General features: G+C 38.3%; 1 protein-coding gene across 3 annotated transcripts in view; it reads left to right on the top strand.

The window, feature by feature from the left end:
• Positions 1-17877, top strand: part of LOC127429329 (WD repeat and FYVE domain-containing protein 3-like) — a 134238-nt gene that overhangs the window by 81882 nt on the left and 34479 nt on the right. For 2 of the 3 annotated variants that reach the window (XM_051678313.1, XM_051678295.1), the window contains 12 exons: positions 153-349; positions 1153-1287; positions 1838-2017; positions 2199-2432; positions 2690-2789; positions 13795-13955; positions 14629-14858; positions 15926-16035; positions 16214-16396; positions 16828-16985; positions 17074-17151; positions 17311-17538. In XM_051678313.1, the coding sequence (XP_051534273.1) occupies positions 153-349; positions 1153-1287; positions 1838-2017; positions 2199-2432; positions 2690-2789; positions 13795-13955; positions 14629-14858; positions 15926-16035; positions 16214-16396; positions 16828-16985; positions 17074-17151; positions 17311-17538 (1994 nt within the window). The remainder of the gene's footprint in view (positions 1-152; positions 350-1152; positions 1288-1837; positions 2018-2198; positions 2433-2689; positions 2790-13794; positions 13956-14628; positions 14859-15925; positions 16036-16213; positions 16397-16827; positions 16986-17073; positions 17152-17310; positions 17539-17877) is intronic. The other variant, XM_051678304.1, reaches the window with a different exon arrangement.

The following is a 17877-nucleotide window of genomic DNA, read 5'->3' as shown; positions in this document are numbered from 1 at the left end:
AATGCAAATGAGCTAAAACTGTAAACAAAACTGTCCCTCTGTGTTCAGTTTACATTGTTACCATACATAATTTATACATTTTATAAGTAAATTTTTTTTATCATCTCATTTCTGTCTGTTTGCTTCTTCCCTCCTCTCCTATCCTCTCTCAGGCTTTAACGTGGGTCGCAATGCAGGGGGCAGGTCAACAGTGCGTGAAATCAACCGAGATGCCTGCCATTTCCCAGGATTCCCTGTGTTGCAAACACTACTGCCTAAACACACCAATGTCCCAGAGATCTACTTCATGCTCATGGCCCTCTTCCTCCAGCAGCCAATCACAGAGCTGCCTGACAGCCTGCAGGTACATGTCAGTATGCAAACCTTTTTTCCCTACTAATCAACCTTAGCACATTCTTCACTGTGTTGTGTGTGTGTGTGTGTGTGTGTGTGTGTGTGTGTGTGTGTGTGTGTGTGTGTGTGTGTGTGTGTGTGTAATCTTACAATCCAATCATTGTGCTTATGTATATTAAAGGGATAGTTCACCCAGAAATTAAAATTCAATTATTTACTCAACCTCATGTCTTACCAAGCCCATATGACTTCCTTTCTTCTGTGGAACACAATAAGAAATTTTAGGCAAAATGTTATCCTCAGTCACCCTCCACTTTCATTGTATGTAAAAAAAAAAAATTTAAAAAAAATTTCCCTGGCATCCTGCCTAACATCTCCTTTTGAGGTCCGTGGAAAAGAAAATTTTATACTGGTTTGGAACAACATGGTGAGAGGGTATGTAAATTATGGCAGAATTTTCATTTTAGTGTGAACAATCCCTTTAAGGCAATTTGCATCAAAACATCCTGTATCAGTTTATTCATTATATCATCCATTCTGTCATGCATACTTTAGAAAATTGTAACCATCTAACACTAACCATCTACACTTGTGACTGTTCCCTCTATTTGAGATCATTGTAAGTGTCATTACTGTACATTCTATTTGAAGGCTTTTTAGCTAAATCAATTAAGGGACAATTGTTGCTATTAATTTAATTTTAGTTTTTTAATCATGTTAAGTAATTACAGCTTGTTGTCATTTATGTTCTGCTTTCATAAATCCACATTCAATAAAAAAAATTTCATGTAAGTGACGTGACCCTCTCTCTTCCCACAGTTTGACCTGGACTCTATCTGGACATTTATATTTGGCGTCCCAGCCTCCAGTGCTACAGTGGCGGGCTCCATTCACAACATGTGCACTGAAGCAGCTTTCCTGCTCTTGGCCATGCTGCGTAGTATGCTCAACCTGGTGAGTCTCCAACCCACCTGCCAAAGAAATATGACTCCCAGGAGTAGCTGTTGTCATCATGATGATTGTTTTGGTTTGCATTGGTAGTTTATCAAAGGTGTTTAAGCTTTAACTGATGGGGGTTGGCAAAAAATTGGTACTTCTGAAGTATTGCGATTTATTATACCTATATATTTTTTGTGGCATTAGGTGAACACACACATGATTCTATTGAACCAAAATCACACAGAACAAGCTAAGAATATAATTGCGCATTTGGACAATGTCCAAATACAAATTCATGAAAAAACTGTATGAAAAAATTGCAATATGTCACAAATTTAAGAGTGCATTACAAACCTAATCACAAATATGTGCTTTGTCAAAAATAATTAATTTAAAAATGAAAGTAGTTTTTTTTAGACTTAATATGTTGATATTTTGTTCAATAGATTTATTTCTTTTTCAGTATGTACCCAAAAAATACCACTTTACCACAAGCTTTTTTTAAATAAGCTGAAAGCAGAAGTTGACATAGCTTTGGATATTTTCTTTCTTTTCTAACTCGCAGCCCTGGCAGTCAGAGGAGGAGGGTTCGTGGCTGAGAGAATATCCCATCACTCTCATGCAGTTTTTCCGATACCTCTACCACAACATCCCAGACCTGGCACCCATGTGGCACAGTCCAGACTTCCTGTGTACACTTGCTGCCACAGTTTTCCCTTTCAATATTCGTCCCTACTCAGAGATGGTATGCTGTTGTGTTTTGATCTTGTTGTTGTATTAAAATGTATAAGCAGCTTTACACATAACTGCTTTTGGGTCCTTGTACAATTTGTGTTTTTGATTGTAAAGACAAAAATTACTTGTTTTTGATGTTTGGTGTGTTTAGAAAGTTAGTGGTCTAACTGAGAAATGTCTTGTTTTCTTAGGTGACTGATTTGGATGATGAAGCAGGCTCACCCACAGAAGAGTTCAAGGCCTTTGTAACAGATACAGGTATGAATCGCAGCCAGTCAGAATACTGTAATGTGGGCACTAAAACCTACCTAACCAACCACCCAGCCAAGAAGTACGTCTTTGACTTCATGAGGGTCCTTATCATGGACAACCTGTGCATGACACCTGCCAGCAAGCAGACCCCCATCATTGACCTTCTCCTAGAGGTGAGACTCCCTCTCAGATGCTCATTGACAAAAAAAAAATATTTTATTTGTTGCCAGTAATGCTATATGAAGCTTCAGGACCTCATTCCAATGCATCCTGTCTTGTTTAAATTTTATTGAATTTTGTAATCTGTAAATGTAGTTATTCCTGCAGCACTTTGCAGCTAGAGATTTTGAAAGTCATGTTGCTTCCCAGAAACCAATATGGGAGCCTCCATCTGTTGGTCTGAAACACTAACATTGCTTTTTGTCTCCAGGCCTCACCAGAGCGCTCCACCAGAACCCAGCAAAAGGAGTTTCAGTCCTATATCTTGGACAGTGTGATGGAACAGCTCCTCGCTGCAGATGTTCTACTGGGTTAGTTCAATATCCCAACAATCTGTATTTGTTCCAGGAAATAGTGTGGTACGTTTGTTTAACCCTCTGGGGTCGACGGACGCGTCCTGCTGGATTTTTTCCTCATAACAGCGGAAACAACTTAAAATACTAGATAAGTGTAAGACATCATTAGAGACTATAAAGGGTCTACTTTTATTTGTGTACACTCACAATAACAACAAAACCTTGTGCTTTTGTAAAATAAAGAAAATAAACAGGGTGCGCTTTCAGCCGTCTCTGTCTCCGCGAGCATCTTTCTGAAACACGACACAAAAATGAACTGAAACTCTGCGAATACTTATCAGACAAGCATGAAACATATGTCTAAAGAAAGCTTAAAATGTCTACTTTTAAATAAAACAATTCAAATTTAAAACAAATATTCTCATGCAATGTAATCTGTATGAAACAAAGCGATGTACAGTTACTCCTGGCTCAGCTAATTATCGCTAATGTGATCACACCCACCAGCAGAGCGCGCTATTCATATGGTAATGTGCTGAGGCGATCAATGCAAATGGTAAACGCCCTTAACAATGCCTTAAAAAACATCAAATTCATTCACGTTTCTGCGCGCTTGGAAGATGGCGCGCTACAAAGGTGAGGAAGCTCCTGGATAGTAACGAAGAGTTCACATTTTCCTCAGAAGAAGAGTGGGAATCCAACGAGGAACATTTGCATTTTGAAGAGAGACTTGATCCAGCCAAGGTTACAATTTCGGATGAGTCATTTAATAAAAAAAACATTTAGTTTTACGTACATTAGTTGACATGCTATTTTATATAAACATGTACATATTTTACTAGTTTACTATTTCCAGACTTGCATGCCAGGATTCAGAATATTGAAATTTGAAATATGTCCTAATTAGGCAAGTTTTAGTTACATTTAAATGTTTCGGCTGAAGAAGGTATTTAAATTGTATGGTGTATGATATAAATACGATATGTAATATGATATAAAAATAATATGAATGTTTAGATTATATTTTAACTAGTGTTTATGCTGCCTCATTATCATCAACGAAGCTTGTGCTTGCAAATATCTGTTCGGGTGTAAATGTGTAAAATGTGCTGTAAATATGCCCATATTAGAAAATCAGCATATTAGAATGATTTCTGAAGGATCATGTGACACTGAAGACTGCAGTAATGATGCTGAAAATTCAGCTTTGATCACAGGAATAAATTGCATTTGACAATATATTCAAATAGAAAAGTTATTTTAAATTGTAAAAATATTTCACAATATCACTGTTTTTGCTGTATTTTGGATCAAATAAATGCAGCCTTGGTGAGCAGAAGAGACTTCTTTTAAAAAAATCTTACAGATCTAAAACTTTTAAATGGTAGTGTAGGTCTAAAGTTTTTAAGTAAAGTCTTTATGTAAAGAAAATGTATAGTCAGATTACTACTTTTAACTTAAACTTGATTTTGTGAATAAGCTACAAACAATACATTCAATCATTAAGTCTCCTCACATTCATTCTCTCTCAGGGGAGAGGTCTTTGTCTCCTCAGGTTAGAATCACATCAGTATTCATGATCATCCACGCCTCCTCGCATATGGCCTTTCTAACACTAAAGTGTCTTACAAAAGTTAAATGACTATTTTGTTTTGTATGAATGTGTGATCAGGATGGTTTTCACATCATTTTTGTAGCAAAAACTCTAGGCTATAAGATCCAGTTCTCAAAAGTCTTGTGAACAAATGTTTAGTATGTGTTATATAGCCTTATTTCAGTGACTTAAAAAAATTTTTTTTTCAAAAACCACGCATAAACGTTATTTTCTCAAAAATACAAACATGTACATGTTGTTCACATATTATTGTAGCCCAGTTTGTGCTGAATACAGTGTTATCAGACTTTAGCCATTAATATGTTTTTAAGCAACTGAAAAAAGCACAAATGTCAAGGCATGTCAGAACTTCTCCAGGGCCCAAAACACCCTCGGACCCCAGAGGGTTAAAGGAATAGTTCATGCAAAAATGAATAATCACTCATGTCATTCCAAAACCATACAACATTCTTCTTTCCGTGGAACACATAAGGAGATAAAGTGCAGAATAGAGGTAGAACGATGATGCTTTTTGGAACTATCAATTGTCGTAAAAAATCTTTGCCAATAATTGCTGATTTTTTTTTTTTTTTTTAATTCTCATCAATAAAACTCATCATGGTGAGAGTTCCGTGGCGCCATGTGAGGGTCGGACGTGTGAACAGTGAGCTCTGCGCACTTTGCTAGTTTTTCATTCTTTTTGTGTCATAAACTGGTGAGATTCGATACACTCTTTCATAACTGTTCTATGAAGACAATATGTCAAAGAATTCAAAATCCTCGGGCTCTGGAGACATTAAAAGACACTTACGTGCTCAAGCAGATACCCCTGACAGGGCCGCAGACCGGAGACTTCAGCATCAACTGTCGAGCATGTCAGTGATGCTGACAGAGGTCGTAGCGGACTTGGAGCATCTTGCTGTAATACGTCGATCGATTATGGCCATGGAGACCAAATTCTCTGAGTTGGTTACAAGAATGGGGATGTCGAGAAACAGATCGATTATCTGGAGTCATCAGAGAGGGAATTAGCTGCTAACCCGCTAGCGACCAAGGCAGATTTGCTGTGCATCTGGGAAAAGTTGGAAGACCTTGAGAATCGTAATCGGCGAAACAACGTCCGAATAGTTGGAATTGCTGGGGATGAAAAAGGCAGAGATATGGTGAAATTCCTAGGCAGGCTCTTCCCGAGTCTGTTCGACATAACAGGCCATAACTGGAAATTGAGCGAGCTCACAGAGACCCGGCTCAGAGATCCACTGAGGGAGACAGGCCCTGATCAATTCTGGCCAAATTTCTGAGATCATCTGATAAAGATCTCGTGTTACGCGAGGCGAGGAGTAACGGAAGGTTTTCTTGGAAAAACCACAGCATTTTCTTATTCCCAGAGTTTGCGAATTTGACGAGAGAAACGTGATAGATTCAAGGATTGCAAGAAACTCTTACATCAACGGAAGATCGCTTTTGCACGGATGTTTCCAGACAGATTGGGAATAGATACAGAGGATAGGAGCAACGCATTTACATGTCCCCAGCAAGCATTGTCCTTCATAAAGTCATTGGAATGAGTAAGCCATGGTGTGATTCTCGCGTTGCTCCCAAGTGAGCCTGACTCACTGAAAATTCACTTGACTGTCCGAGGAAGCCGGGCACATTTTTTGTTTCTTTTTGTGCTGGTTCCGCCTAGTGATTGAAGTTTGTTTTGTGGAATAACACTCCTTCAAGAAACCTTTGCATCGACGGAGGGTCGCTTTTACACTGAAGTTCCCAGCCAGATTGAGAATAGATGCTAAGGATGGCCGCAAAGTATTTACTTGTCCCCAACATGCATTGTCCTTTATAAAATCAAGGGAATGAGTAAATCATTGTGTGGCGCTCGCTTTGCAGCCAAGGGGACCTGACTCACTGAACATTCAAAATAGGTGCCTTTTTGTTTCTTTTTGTGCTGGTTCCACCTAGCGGCAGGAGTTTGTTTTTTTGGAAAAACATTCCTTTGGGACAGTTGTGGATGAATCTGCTTGTTGTTTGTGCTTATACCTCCTATTGGATGGAGTTTGTTTTGTGGAATATTTATTTGCAGGTTGCAGGACATTGGAAGGATTAGGTCATCTTTTATATATGTGTTGGTTCTGCTAGAGGTTGGAACTTGTTTTTGGGAGGAACACACTTCTGTCTCACAAAATTTGTTTAGAAGCACCGGATTTGAGCAATCCAATGGCAAAGTTGTTGCGGGGGCTCTCGTTGGCGTACATGGACTGTTTGAGTTTAGAGGGATGGACACCAGTTGCTGCTGTCGTGCGCCGGATGAATGCGCATGTTTTTCTTTTTTCTGTTTGTTTGGGGGGGGGGAGTTCGGGGTTTGATGTGGTCTTTATAATTTTGTTTTTGACACAATCTATTTTTTCTAATATGTCAATGTCAAATGTTAATATGAGTGGATTGTCACTCTCCACGTGGAATGTGAATGGGTTGGGGCACCCCATAAAAAGAAGGAAGGTTATTTCTTTTCTTAAATGTAAGAAATATGATATTGGGTTTCTTTAAGAAACACATCTTTCCCCGCAGGAAGCTGAAAAATATAGGAAGATATGGGGTGGACATGTTTTCTTTAGTGCTGGCTCAAGTAAGAGCAGGGGAGTCATAACATTAATAAGTAAGCATCTACAATTCAAATGTCTCAAACAGATTAAAGATAAATTAGGAAGAGTCATTATTGTTTTAGCAGAAATTCAGGGGCAAAGGTTTATTTTGGCTAATATTTATGCACCTAATGTTGATGATCAGGGCTTTTTTTATAAATCTTGAAGGGATGTTGCAAGCCGCTGGCACCCCTCATGATATAATATTGGGAGGAGACTTTTGATGGACTCAGTCCTTGATTATAGTGGAGCAAAATTGTGCAAGCCCCCTTGAGCAACATTGACGCTTCACAGGATGTGTAAAAATCTTGGTCTTACAGATATTTGGAGACTTTTGAACCCATCTGGTTGGGACTATAAATGTTTTTTCATCAGTCCATAAGATTTATTCCAGAATAGATTTTTTTTTTTTTTTAAATATCTAAGTCCCATTATTTCATCTGTTGTGGATTGCTCAATTAGAAACATCTTAGTCTCGGATCATGCCCTGGTCAGTTTAGAGGTTGTTGCCACATACAGAGAAAAATAAATCATATAGTTGGCACTTTAAAGTATCCCTTTTGCAAAATCCTGAATTCCAACAAATGTTAAAGGCTGAAATCAATGTGTATATGGAGACCAACTGGTCCTCAGTATCCTCTGTGGGCGTGGCTTGGGAGGCACTTAAGGCGGTTCTTAGGGGTCGGATCATACAGTATGCCTCATTCATCAAAAAATCCAAAGCACGAGAACTCGTGGAGTTGGAAGGGAATATTAAAAGTGCTGAGGCAGAGCTGAAGCGCCGAATGTTGTCTGATGGCCTCAGAGAATTGACCCGATTGAAATACAGATATAATACTATTTTGTCGCGAAAGGTGGAGTTTTGTCTATTCAGGGCAAGACAGTCATACTTTGAGTTGGGGGACAAAGCAGGGACGTTTTTGGCTAGGTATATAAAGCAGAGAGACATTCCCTCAGTGAAATTTTTACCTCGACCACTGATAGTAATAATGCTTTTAAAGAATTCTATCTTGATCTTTATAGTTCCACGTCTTCGTCTACTGTTGAAGATATTAGAAACTTTGTGGAACGATTAGAACTCCCTAAACTGACGACTGAGCAAAAAAATTCTCTTGATTCTGAGATAACCTTGGAGGAGCTTGGCGAGGTAATTAAGGCCTTGCCTACAGGCAATGCTCCGGGGCCAGATGGCTTTGCTGCTTAATTTTTTAGATCTTATGCTACAGAACTTGCTCCACTTTTGCTAGAAGTTTATACGGAATCATTAAAGAATGGAAAGCTTCTGCCAACCATGACACAAACCCGGATCAGTCTGATACCTAAAGGTGCAATATGTAACAATTTTCATGTAATGTTCGTCTTTTTTTTGCCAATGTGTGAACGGCTTGTAACGCAACTTAAAAAATGAGCCCTTCCCAGACTTCCTAGGTTGCCTATTAAAGTCTGTAGACTAATTTTCATGTGAACGGAGCGGTCGCTTTTGCCGGGAAAATCCAAAGGATGTGACATTTATGTGCGTTCCCGAGAGCCTTGCCTCAGTAATCACTTCTCTTCCGCTATTCAACAGCAACAACAAACTGCAACACTAGGTAACATAATCTTAGAGATGGAATCCATCAAACGTCCGGCTCCCCGCACAACACCGACTCATACACAAACTCAGAGTAAGCCAAAAAACATTTATCTACTGAATCCCATCTGGCTAAGCGGGAACATGGTCGAGGGGAAACTAGAGTGAACATCGGCAGGGCATTTGATTCCTGGAGGGAACTTCGTTCGGTTTTGGGGATCAAAACCGACCCTGAATTGGCATTCTTGTTGTTGGACAGGTAAGCTTACATAACTACAAAGCATGTGAAATATAGTGCCATAAGGATTGATCGATGTCATTTTAGCTAAACTACAATATCACATGAAATGAATGCTAGAAAATGTTCAAGATAATGCAAAAAGACACATTCATTAGTGTAACATAACTTAGTTATACAAAAAATATATACATTCTATTATTATAAAACAATAGCGCATCAATATATCAAAATGACAGTTGTGATGGAATCACATCAATATTGAATTGTGTCAACATATTTATAATGTACAGTCTATTTTATAAACAGCTACTGTCATCATCCACCAAATTTAGCTAACAGCTATTGATAAGGCTGGTCAGCTAGTTAACGCCGACATTGTATAAATGCAGTCAATGTATCATGCAAAGACCCCACTAGATCTATGCCTTGCCTCCACAGAATTATTAATTCCTTTTCCAAGTTCTCAGGTTACAGAGTCAATTGGTCTAAATCTGAAGCTTTGGCTCTGACAGCGTACCGCCCAGTAATGGCTTTTCAGCCAGGCGCCTTTCAGTGGCCCAAACAGGGCATGAAGTATTTGGGCATTTTATTCCCAGCAAATTTGTCTGATTTAGTTAGTTAATTTTGACCCCTTAATAAAAAAGGTTTCGAGCGATGTGGGCAGGTGGGCTTCATTACATTTATCTATGATTGGGAAGGTTAATGTTATTAAAATGAATTGTATTCCAAAATTTAACTACCTGTTGCAGTCTCTCCCTGTAGATGTCCTTCTCTCTTATTTCAAGCAATTTGATAGTATAGCAAAGTCCTTCATTTGGAATGGTAAGCGTCCCAGATTACATTTCAATAAGTTACATAGGCTGATTGACAAAGGTGGGCTAGGCCTACCCAAGATTTTGTTTTATTATTATGCATTTGGTCTCATACATTTGGCTCATTGGTCTCTTCCACCTGAGACAGCCCCTCCCTGGTTTTGTTTTGAACAGGAAGTTCTGGCCCCTATTTTGCCATTGCACAAAGCCTTTCTATCAAACTAACTGGAGAAGTTAAGTTACACCCCGTTGTCTCGCATTTGCACTCAGTGTGGACAAAATTGTCCAGAGTGTTTAATTCAGACATTTATTTAAATGTTGCCTTGAGCATATGGCTGAATCCCAAATTATATATTAACAAGTCCCCTTTTTTCTGGTCAGAGTGGATCGGGAGGGGGATTACTACACTCGGTGACCTATATGAGAATGCCCAGATCTCAGTTCTAAAGGTATTTACAGCTGTGCCACCTGCTCTGTACTGTTTTTGGGAGTAGTTTACACCCCCCTAAAGCAGCAGATACTCTGGGAGTGGTGATTACTGCTTTTGGAAAAGGTCATGAGGCATCAGTGTATTACTCCCTGCTAATTCAGAGTCTGGGGGACAGAACTTCAACTTCTCTTAGGAGATTATGGGAGAAAGATTTAAACTTGTATTGGAGGAGGGAGTGTGGGCTAGGATTCTAAATAACATCAAGTCTGCACCTAGAGATGCAAGGGTGCGCCTTATGCAATTCAAGATTTTACATAGAGTCTATTGGATCCCCTCTAGATTGTATAGGCTTGGTCTTAAAGACACACCCACCTGCTGGCGATGTCAATCAGAAGATGGAGACACAACCCATGTCTTTTGGGGATGTGTTAAGATCCAAGAATTTTGGTTGAAGATTCAGAGTTTTATGTGTGAGGCATTGTTTTATTTTTATTTTGCCCCAGACTATGTATTTTAGGTGATGGGGCGGTCATTAATATGGAGAATAAGCACATAAAAAACTGGGTCCTAACTGGTGTTATGATCGCCAGACAGATAATTTTAAGGGGTTGGTAGTCAGCTGGAGTGAAGTTCGGAGATGGGCAGGGTGGCAGCTTTAGAAGAGAGGTCATCCAGAAGACTTGGGAATTTAGACTTGTTTGTGGGGAAATGGGGCAAATATATGGCTTTTTTGGAGGGCTCTCGGGGAGGGACAGTGGTGAGCGAGGTGTAGTGGATGTGTGATTATTGTGTATATATATATATATATATATATATATATATATATATATATATATATATATATATATATTATTTGTTTGTTTTGTTTTTTTGTTTGTTTGTGTGTCTATAATTATGTGACCACTGGGGTGTTGTTGGGGGTCAGGCTGGGATTGGGGGGGGTGGGGTGGCAATAGTGAGGGTTAAATATTGATTCTGTTTGTATATGTTTTGCTTTTCTTTGTTTAATAGATGAATTAATAATTATTTAAATCATATAAATATTATATAATATATCATATAAACAATAAAAATAAAAAATAAATCACAAAAATAAATAAATAAATAAATAAACCTCATTATGGTGACACATATAGGCTATAAAAAAACTTAATTTGGTAAATACTTGCTTATAGAGCCTTGTAACAGAGCCAAGTCTCCAGTGTATTTCAGGCTTGTTTCTAGTTAAAAATACAGCATTCTGCACCAAATCTTTTTTTGTTGTTGTTGTTGTTTTTGGTTAGTATTGGGATTTTTCTAAACAGCTTTTGGGATTTTATTCATTTTGGACTCTTGTAGCCTCAATCTCTGTGCCTGTCATAGTAAGGAAAGACTAAGAAATATTTTATATGTATATAAATCGATAAAATAAAATAAAAACTATCGGCCAATTAATCTGTTGTCTGCCTTTTCCACCTCCTTGGTTATCAGTATTAGGAAAATTAACTGTCGGTTGACCACTAGTACAGATTGTCCTGTCTGCTCTTTTCCATACAATAAAAGTGAAATGAGACTGGGACTGTCAAGCTTTAAAATAAAATAAATAATAAAAAAAAACACCATAAAAGTAGGCCATACTACTAATGCAATATATTACTAGTCTTATGAAGTCATAATATAGCTTTCTTTGAGAAATAGACTGAAATAACTTTATTCACTGAAGTCATTATTAACTGAAAATCATTTGCGCTTGCATACATTGAAATATGCTTGACATCAATAACTACGATTCCATCCAAGGATTTTTTGCGAAAAAGTTTTAGTGCATCAAAATAAAGCTGATGGAAATGCAAATTATCGCTAAAATTTCACAAATGTTGACATAATATTTTTCCGTTTAACTCTAGCGCATAAACTCTATGTCGATACTTCAGATGTTGTGAAAAACTGGTTTGGAAACACTTTTTGTTGAGAAAATTGTCTTTAACCCAAAAATGTAGTGTCACATGACAGAATTCACCCCAATCGTTAGCCTGTGTTAATCATGACCACAAGGTATACATCCTTGAAAGCCAATTTATTGTGAGTGATTATGGATTGATCTTAACGCCATAGCACAGATCTGATGCTGCAAACATGACACTTCCAGGAGTACCAACACAAATATCTCGTATCATGCACATCGACAGGTGCACAGAGAACAAATGAATGGCCACTGTTTGCGATTAATCATGATAGACATCCGTTTATTTATTAAAGTTGTTTTTCCACACCATTCAAAATAATAGACAGCAGTCACGGAATTAGCCCACAATACAAAAAACATAAAATTTCTGTGCACAAAGAGGTTTTAAATTAAAAATAAATACACAATACTAGGAGAAAAACTTGTGTGCTTTTTTGAAAAACTAACATATAGCCAATTTTATTAAATTATTGTTAAGCTTTTGAAAAAATGCCTGCAAAATTCCCTGTATTCAATTAAATAAATTACCAAATGAAAAAAAAATTTTTTTTAGACCTATATATGCCTTTTCTGTACACAAACTTAAATTAGCCTTACCCTGATCTGTGGATGAAAAAAGTCAGCAGAATGTTCTACACTTTTTTCAAGACTATAAACAATCAGAATTATTTGTCCAATGCTGAGTTCACTTTCAGAAAATGAGCTTTTGAACATTTTAAAATATTTTAAATCTAACCCTCTACCTCAGATCGCATTTGCTGAGCTTCTTCAGAAAATATAAATTGCATTATGACACTAAAATTAATTTTAGATGATGATCAAGTTCAGTTGGTTTTAAAAGTTGCGGGACATAATGCAGTTGTGATGGCAATCCTTTTGATGATTGTTCAAAATAGCCTATTGAATATCAGGAATGTATCTTATGCAAACCCTGATATTACACCACATCAGTTTTTCTTTAATAGCTGTGCACACAGCATATACACATTGATGGATGGTCCTTATACTAAGACCGAAAGTTTCCTCCACTACTTGGTGCAGGTTGCCAGCTTGAACAGTATCATGACGATTCGCTTTCGGGTCGGAACCGGTGGCAACCTGCGATAGACGCAACATCAGGAACAATATTACAGTCCTATCAGAATGGCAACAGTTCCCTTTTGATTGCATTTCTGTCTTCTGATTGCATTTATTTGTGAAATTAAAATGACAGTAAGCTGCCTAATTTCAGTGAATTGTCTCAATACTCTCCCCTTTTTACCAAAACTTCAGATGAAAAAATTAGGAACATCTGGGAGGCGAATTAGTGATGAACACACATTTCTGTATGGAAACGGCTTAAGGGCAGATTTATTTTGCGATAAACCAAAACTTACGCGACAGAGTTTTTTTAGGCATGACGTCATAACGCACACCATTTTTATTGATAAAAGGCCATTTGAATGGAAACAGGCAGAAGACGGCAAATTTTACAAAAAATGTTTTACGCATTTTCACTTTGTCGATAACAAAATAGCGTGAAAAGTGGATGGAAATTAGGCTAATGACAATTGGTCACGAAACACGCAAGAACTTTTTTGACATCAAACGTATGGAAGTGCCATGAGCAACATAAGCGAGAGTAAACAACTCCTTTAACTGTCGCTGTGTTCCCCTGAAGCTATAAGATGACCACTTGTTTTCTACAAAATGTCCTATTATTGTAAGTTTCCATAAGTTATTATGATCTCTCAGATAATTAAGTCCTTCGGTGCGAATCTTACCTGTGTGTGGGTCTTTCCTCCAACAGGTGAGGAGGCATCATTGCCAATATCAACTGGAGGAAGTTACAATGTCCTGGTCAATAACGTCTTCTACTTCACCCAGCGTGTGGTGGATAAGTTGTGGCAGGGCATGTTCAACAAAGAGTCCAAGCTAGTGGTGGATTTTATAGTTCAACTAATCACCCAGGTGAGGGCAGTCCTGCGACCTCATACCAGGGGTTGCCCAGGTAACCTACAATCATGCTTTCACACCACATTCAACCATCAAGACAACTACACTTGTCCCCAATCCAAAAACATCTCTTAAGAATTATAAGGGGAAATGGAAAATTGATAGAAAATAAAGGCAATATAAAGTCTTGCTTGAACATGTTTTGACTATATATCCTGACTAGTTTATCATAATTGATGCAAAATTCCATAGTTTCATACAAAGCAGCTTTAAGTGGATGTCTATGTTTACACAAACATGTAAACAGTGTATCAAATTATTTAGTTTATTTGTTGTATGAGCATTTTCATGGAGAGATGACAAAATTAAAATCTGTTGGAATTACATAACATTATACATTATATACCTTGTTCCAAAATTAATTAATTGTTCCAGTTAACTTATCTATAGAAGCAACAAAACCACAATTGTGTGATGGCCGCCACGTAGAGGTATTCTAAAATTATCCTGTTACTACTGTAAATATTTTTGTTAGTTATACAATCGCTACACTCTCTCTCTTTTGCACATTCCCAAGAGAGACTTAAAGTTGCATTCCCATGTGACTTATGCCAGTGCTGGTTTCTCAACAAATCCTCTTTTCTCCCTTTTTATGCTTTCCCTCATTTTTTATTTTTTCCCACAACAGTCCAAACGGCGAGCTCAGGGTTTGTCTTTGGACTCAATTTACCATTGTCTGAACCGAACGATCCTCTACCAGCTCTCCAGACCACACAAAACGGTCCCGCAACAGGTGACACTGCTAGATTCACTGCGTGTGCTGACAGTAAACCGAAACCTTGTGCTGGGACCTGGCAACCACGACCAGGAGTTTGTGGCCTGCCTGGCTCACTGCTTAATCAACCTGCACACAGGGAGGTGAGAGTGACAAAGAAGTGGAAATGTTTTCAGGCACTTTAGATTAAATCAAGGGCTTATGATTATATAGGTAGGTGGATGGATGGATACATGAATGGATGGATACTGTGGATGGATAGATGGATGGATGGATGGATACAATGAATGGATGAATACTATGGGTGGATGGATACTATAAATGGCAGATACTATGGATGGATAGATAGATGGGTCGGTGGATGGATGGATACTATGAATGGATGGATGGATGGATGGATACAATGAATTAATGGATAGATACAAAAGATAGATGGATGGATGTATGGATGGACACTCTGGATTGATGGATGGATACTGTGGGTGGATGGATGGATGATAGATAGATGTTATACATGAGCTATTATATAGTATGCTTGTTAAGAAATAACAAAAAAATTCTCAATCTCAGCAATGTTTGTGTGTGCGCACCTCTCTAAATTACTTTGCTGTTATATATGTGTGAGTCACTATGAGATTTGAGGGGAAGGCTTGCGTTGTCATGGCTCTGTATCCAGGCTGACTCAGAACGCTGGCTTCAGAGAGACTGTGAAATGAGAGCAGCACAGAGACGGTGAACAGAATGGTAAACTGAGCGTCTGTGCTCTGCTGATGCAGGAAGATCAATAGCCTTGATTTTGAGTGCCTGATGATGTGCTGAAATGATAGTAAATGCTGCTTGTCACCTGGAATTTGGACTCATATAATTGACTTACTGAATGAATATCTTCAGATGATGTTATGTAACCTGCACTTGCCATACTTCGTACATGAATGGTTCAGGAAAAATTCACCCAAAAAATTTTGTCATCACACTATTTTCTTTCTTCCTTGAAACATAATGTCCAAGCAGCTTTTTACATAAAACAAAAGTGGATGGTGATATAAAAGCTAAGCTCCAAAAAAGAACAATAAAAGTATCATAAAAGTAGTCCATATGATGATTGCTTTGTTTGAGGAAAAGACCCACATTTAAGTTGTTATTAACTGATAATATTCCCCTTAGTCATTGCTCTTGTATATAATCGGAATACTCTGATCTTCTGTTACAGTAGTGTGGAGGGCTTTGGTCTGGAGGCAGAGGCCAGAATGACTACCTGGCATGTCGCAGTTCCTTCTGAGAATGATTCGGACAATGTTCAGAGCCAGGATGTTAGTGAAGGTTGTTGTTCAGTTTTCCTCCTAAGAATTTTGCAAAAATAATAATAATAATAATCTGTGGTGTAGGATTAAAGTGTAGATATTTAATGCCTCAAACTCTTAACAAACCTTCATACATCCATTACTTCATTTTGAACGTTATTGAGTCTTTCTAAACCTTTTTGGGATGTGTTTGTCAGGTCGTCAGTTGCTGCTTAAGGCAGTGAATCGTGTGTGGACCGAGCTCATGCACAGTAAAAGGCAAATGCTGGAGGACATATTTAAAGTGTCTCTACCTGTCAATGACAGAGGACACGTGGACATCGCCACTGCCCGACCTGCTCTGGAGGAACCTGCTGCCAAAAGCTGGCAGAATCACCTAGGTGAGAAAAACACACACACTCAAATGTTCACTTCATATGTCCAACACATTGTCCCACATACCTGACAGTTTAATTTGAGCTGTTTGCGGCTCACACACTCAATCCTGTCTCCTTTTTTGTCACTCTGTGCTTATTTTATTCTTGTTGCAAGTGCTTGTTAAAGGTGAAGTGTATAGTTTCTGCACCACTAGAGGCATACAATGGAATTGCAAAATTATGAAAACACATTTCAAACACTCCCCGTTTTCATTGGTCGGACAAGCAGGTAGTCCCGCCCAAAACTCACACCATTGGTTGACCCAGTGTGTTTATGTCTGGCCCAATCTGACACAATTCACCAGATTGACATGCTTCACCTTTAAAGATTTTCACTACTGTCCCCATACTCAGATCATTTGTCATACTGTTTCAAACCTCTGTTCTTCCTCTAGTCCATGAGAAGAAATGCATCAGCAGAGGTGAGACTGTTGCTCCAGTGAATCAGTCCAAACTCTCTCGAGTCAGCAGTGGCTTTGGTCTGTCCAAACTGACCGGTTCCCGTCGCAGCAAGAGGGAAAGCGGAATGAACAAGAACAACCTCTCTGCTCAGGTACCTAAACCAGATCAAAAAACTGATATGTCTTGCACAGACAGCGTTTATTTGTTCTATAAAAGTGTTCTGTTTTAACTGTGCACAGGAAGCCTTCCAGTGGATGTTTACGCACATTGCTGTGGTTAGAGACTTGGTGGCAATGCAGTACAAGGAGTATCAAGAGGTAACCTGCACCTAAAGTGAAAATTGGTCTATTGGATATACTGAATCAAAACAATAATAATTCTCAGCCTCAGTTGTTTAAGCTCAGTTGTTAAATTTTTTCAACAAAACACCAAAAATTAATTTTGCTCCAAATATACTGTATATCGTTTTTTCACAGAGGCAGCAGAATGCATTGAAGTATGTTATGGATGAATGGGCAGGGATTGAATATGAGCTGCTTAGGGAGAGAGGCCTCTGGGGGCCCCCTATTGGCTCGCACCTTGACAAATTTCAGTTGGACATGACTGAGGGACCCTGCAGAATGAGGAAAAAGATGGTTCGGAACGACATGTTTTACATTCACTATCCCTATGTCCCTGATCCCGAGCCCAATGCTAGCACTCAGGTTAGTGCAAGTCATTTTTTCTTCCTTTCCCCTTTCATTTTTTGTAATTTTGAGTTTGAATATATACAGTTAGTGTAGTTTTGTCCCAGGTAAGTCTGTATTTGGATTTAAATGTTGAAGTGGATTGAAATGAACTAAAACCAAAAGATAGTCAGCCACAGCCAGCTTTCCAAAGGCATTGTTTTGAAACATATTCCCTTCACAAACCTTGAACACTGGATCAGGTGACCCACAGTCATAGAAAATCTGTAAATATCAATTTAAAAATTGTGATTTTCAGGCCTGGAAAAGTCAAGGAAATAAATTAAAATCTTGTGGGGAAATCATATTTATATAGCA

The sequence above is a fragment of the Myxocyprinus asiaticus genome, chromosome 3 (assembly GCF_019703515.2).
Source record: "Myxocyprinus asiaticus isolate MX2 ecotype Aquarium Trade chromosome 3, UBuf_Myxa_2, whole genome shotgun sequence".
NCBI classification, from domain to species: Eukaryota; Metazoa; Chordata; class Actinopteri; order Cypriniformes; family Catostomidae; genus Myxocyprinus; species Myxocyprinus asiaticus.
This window is presented reverse-complemented; position numbering and strand designations above follow the sequence as displayed.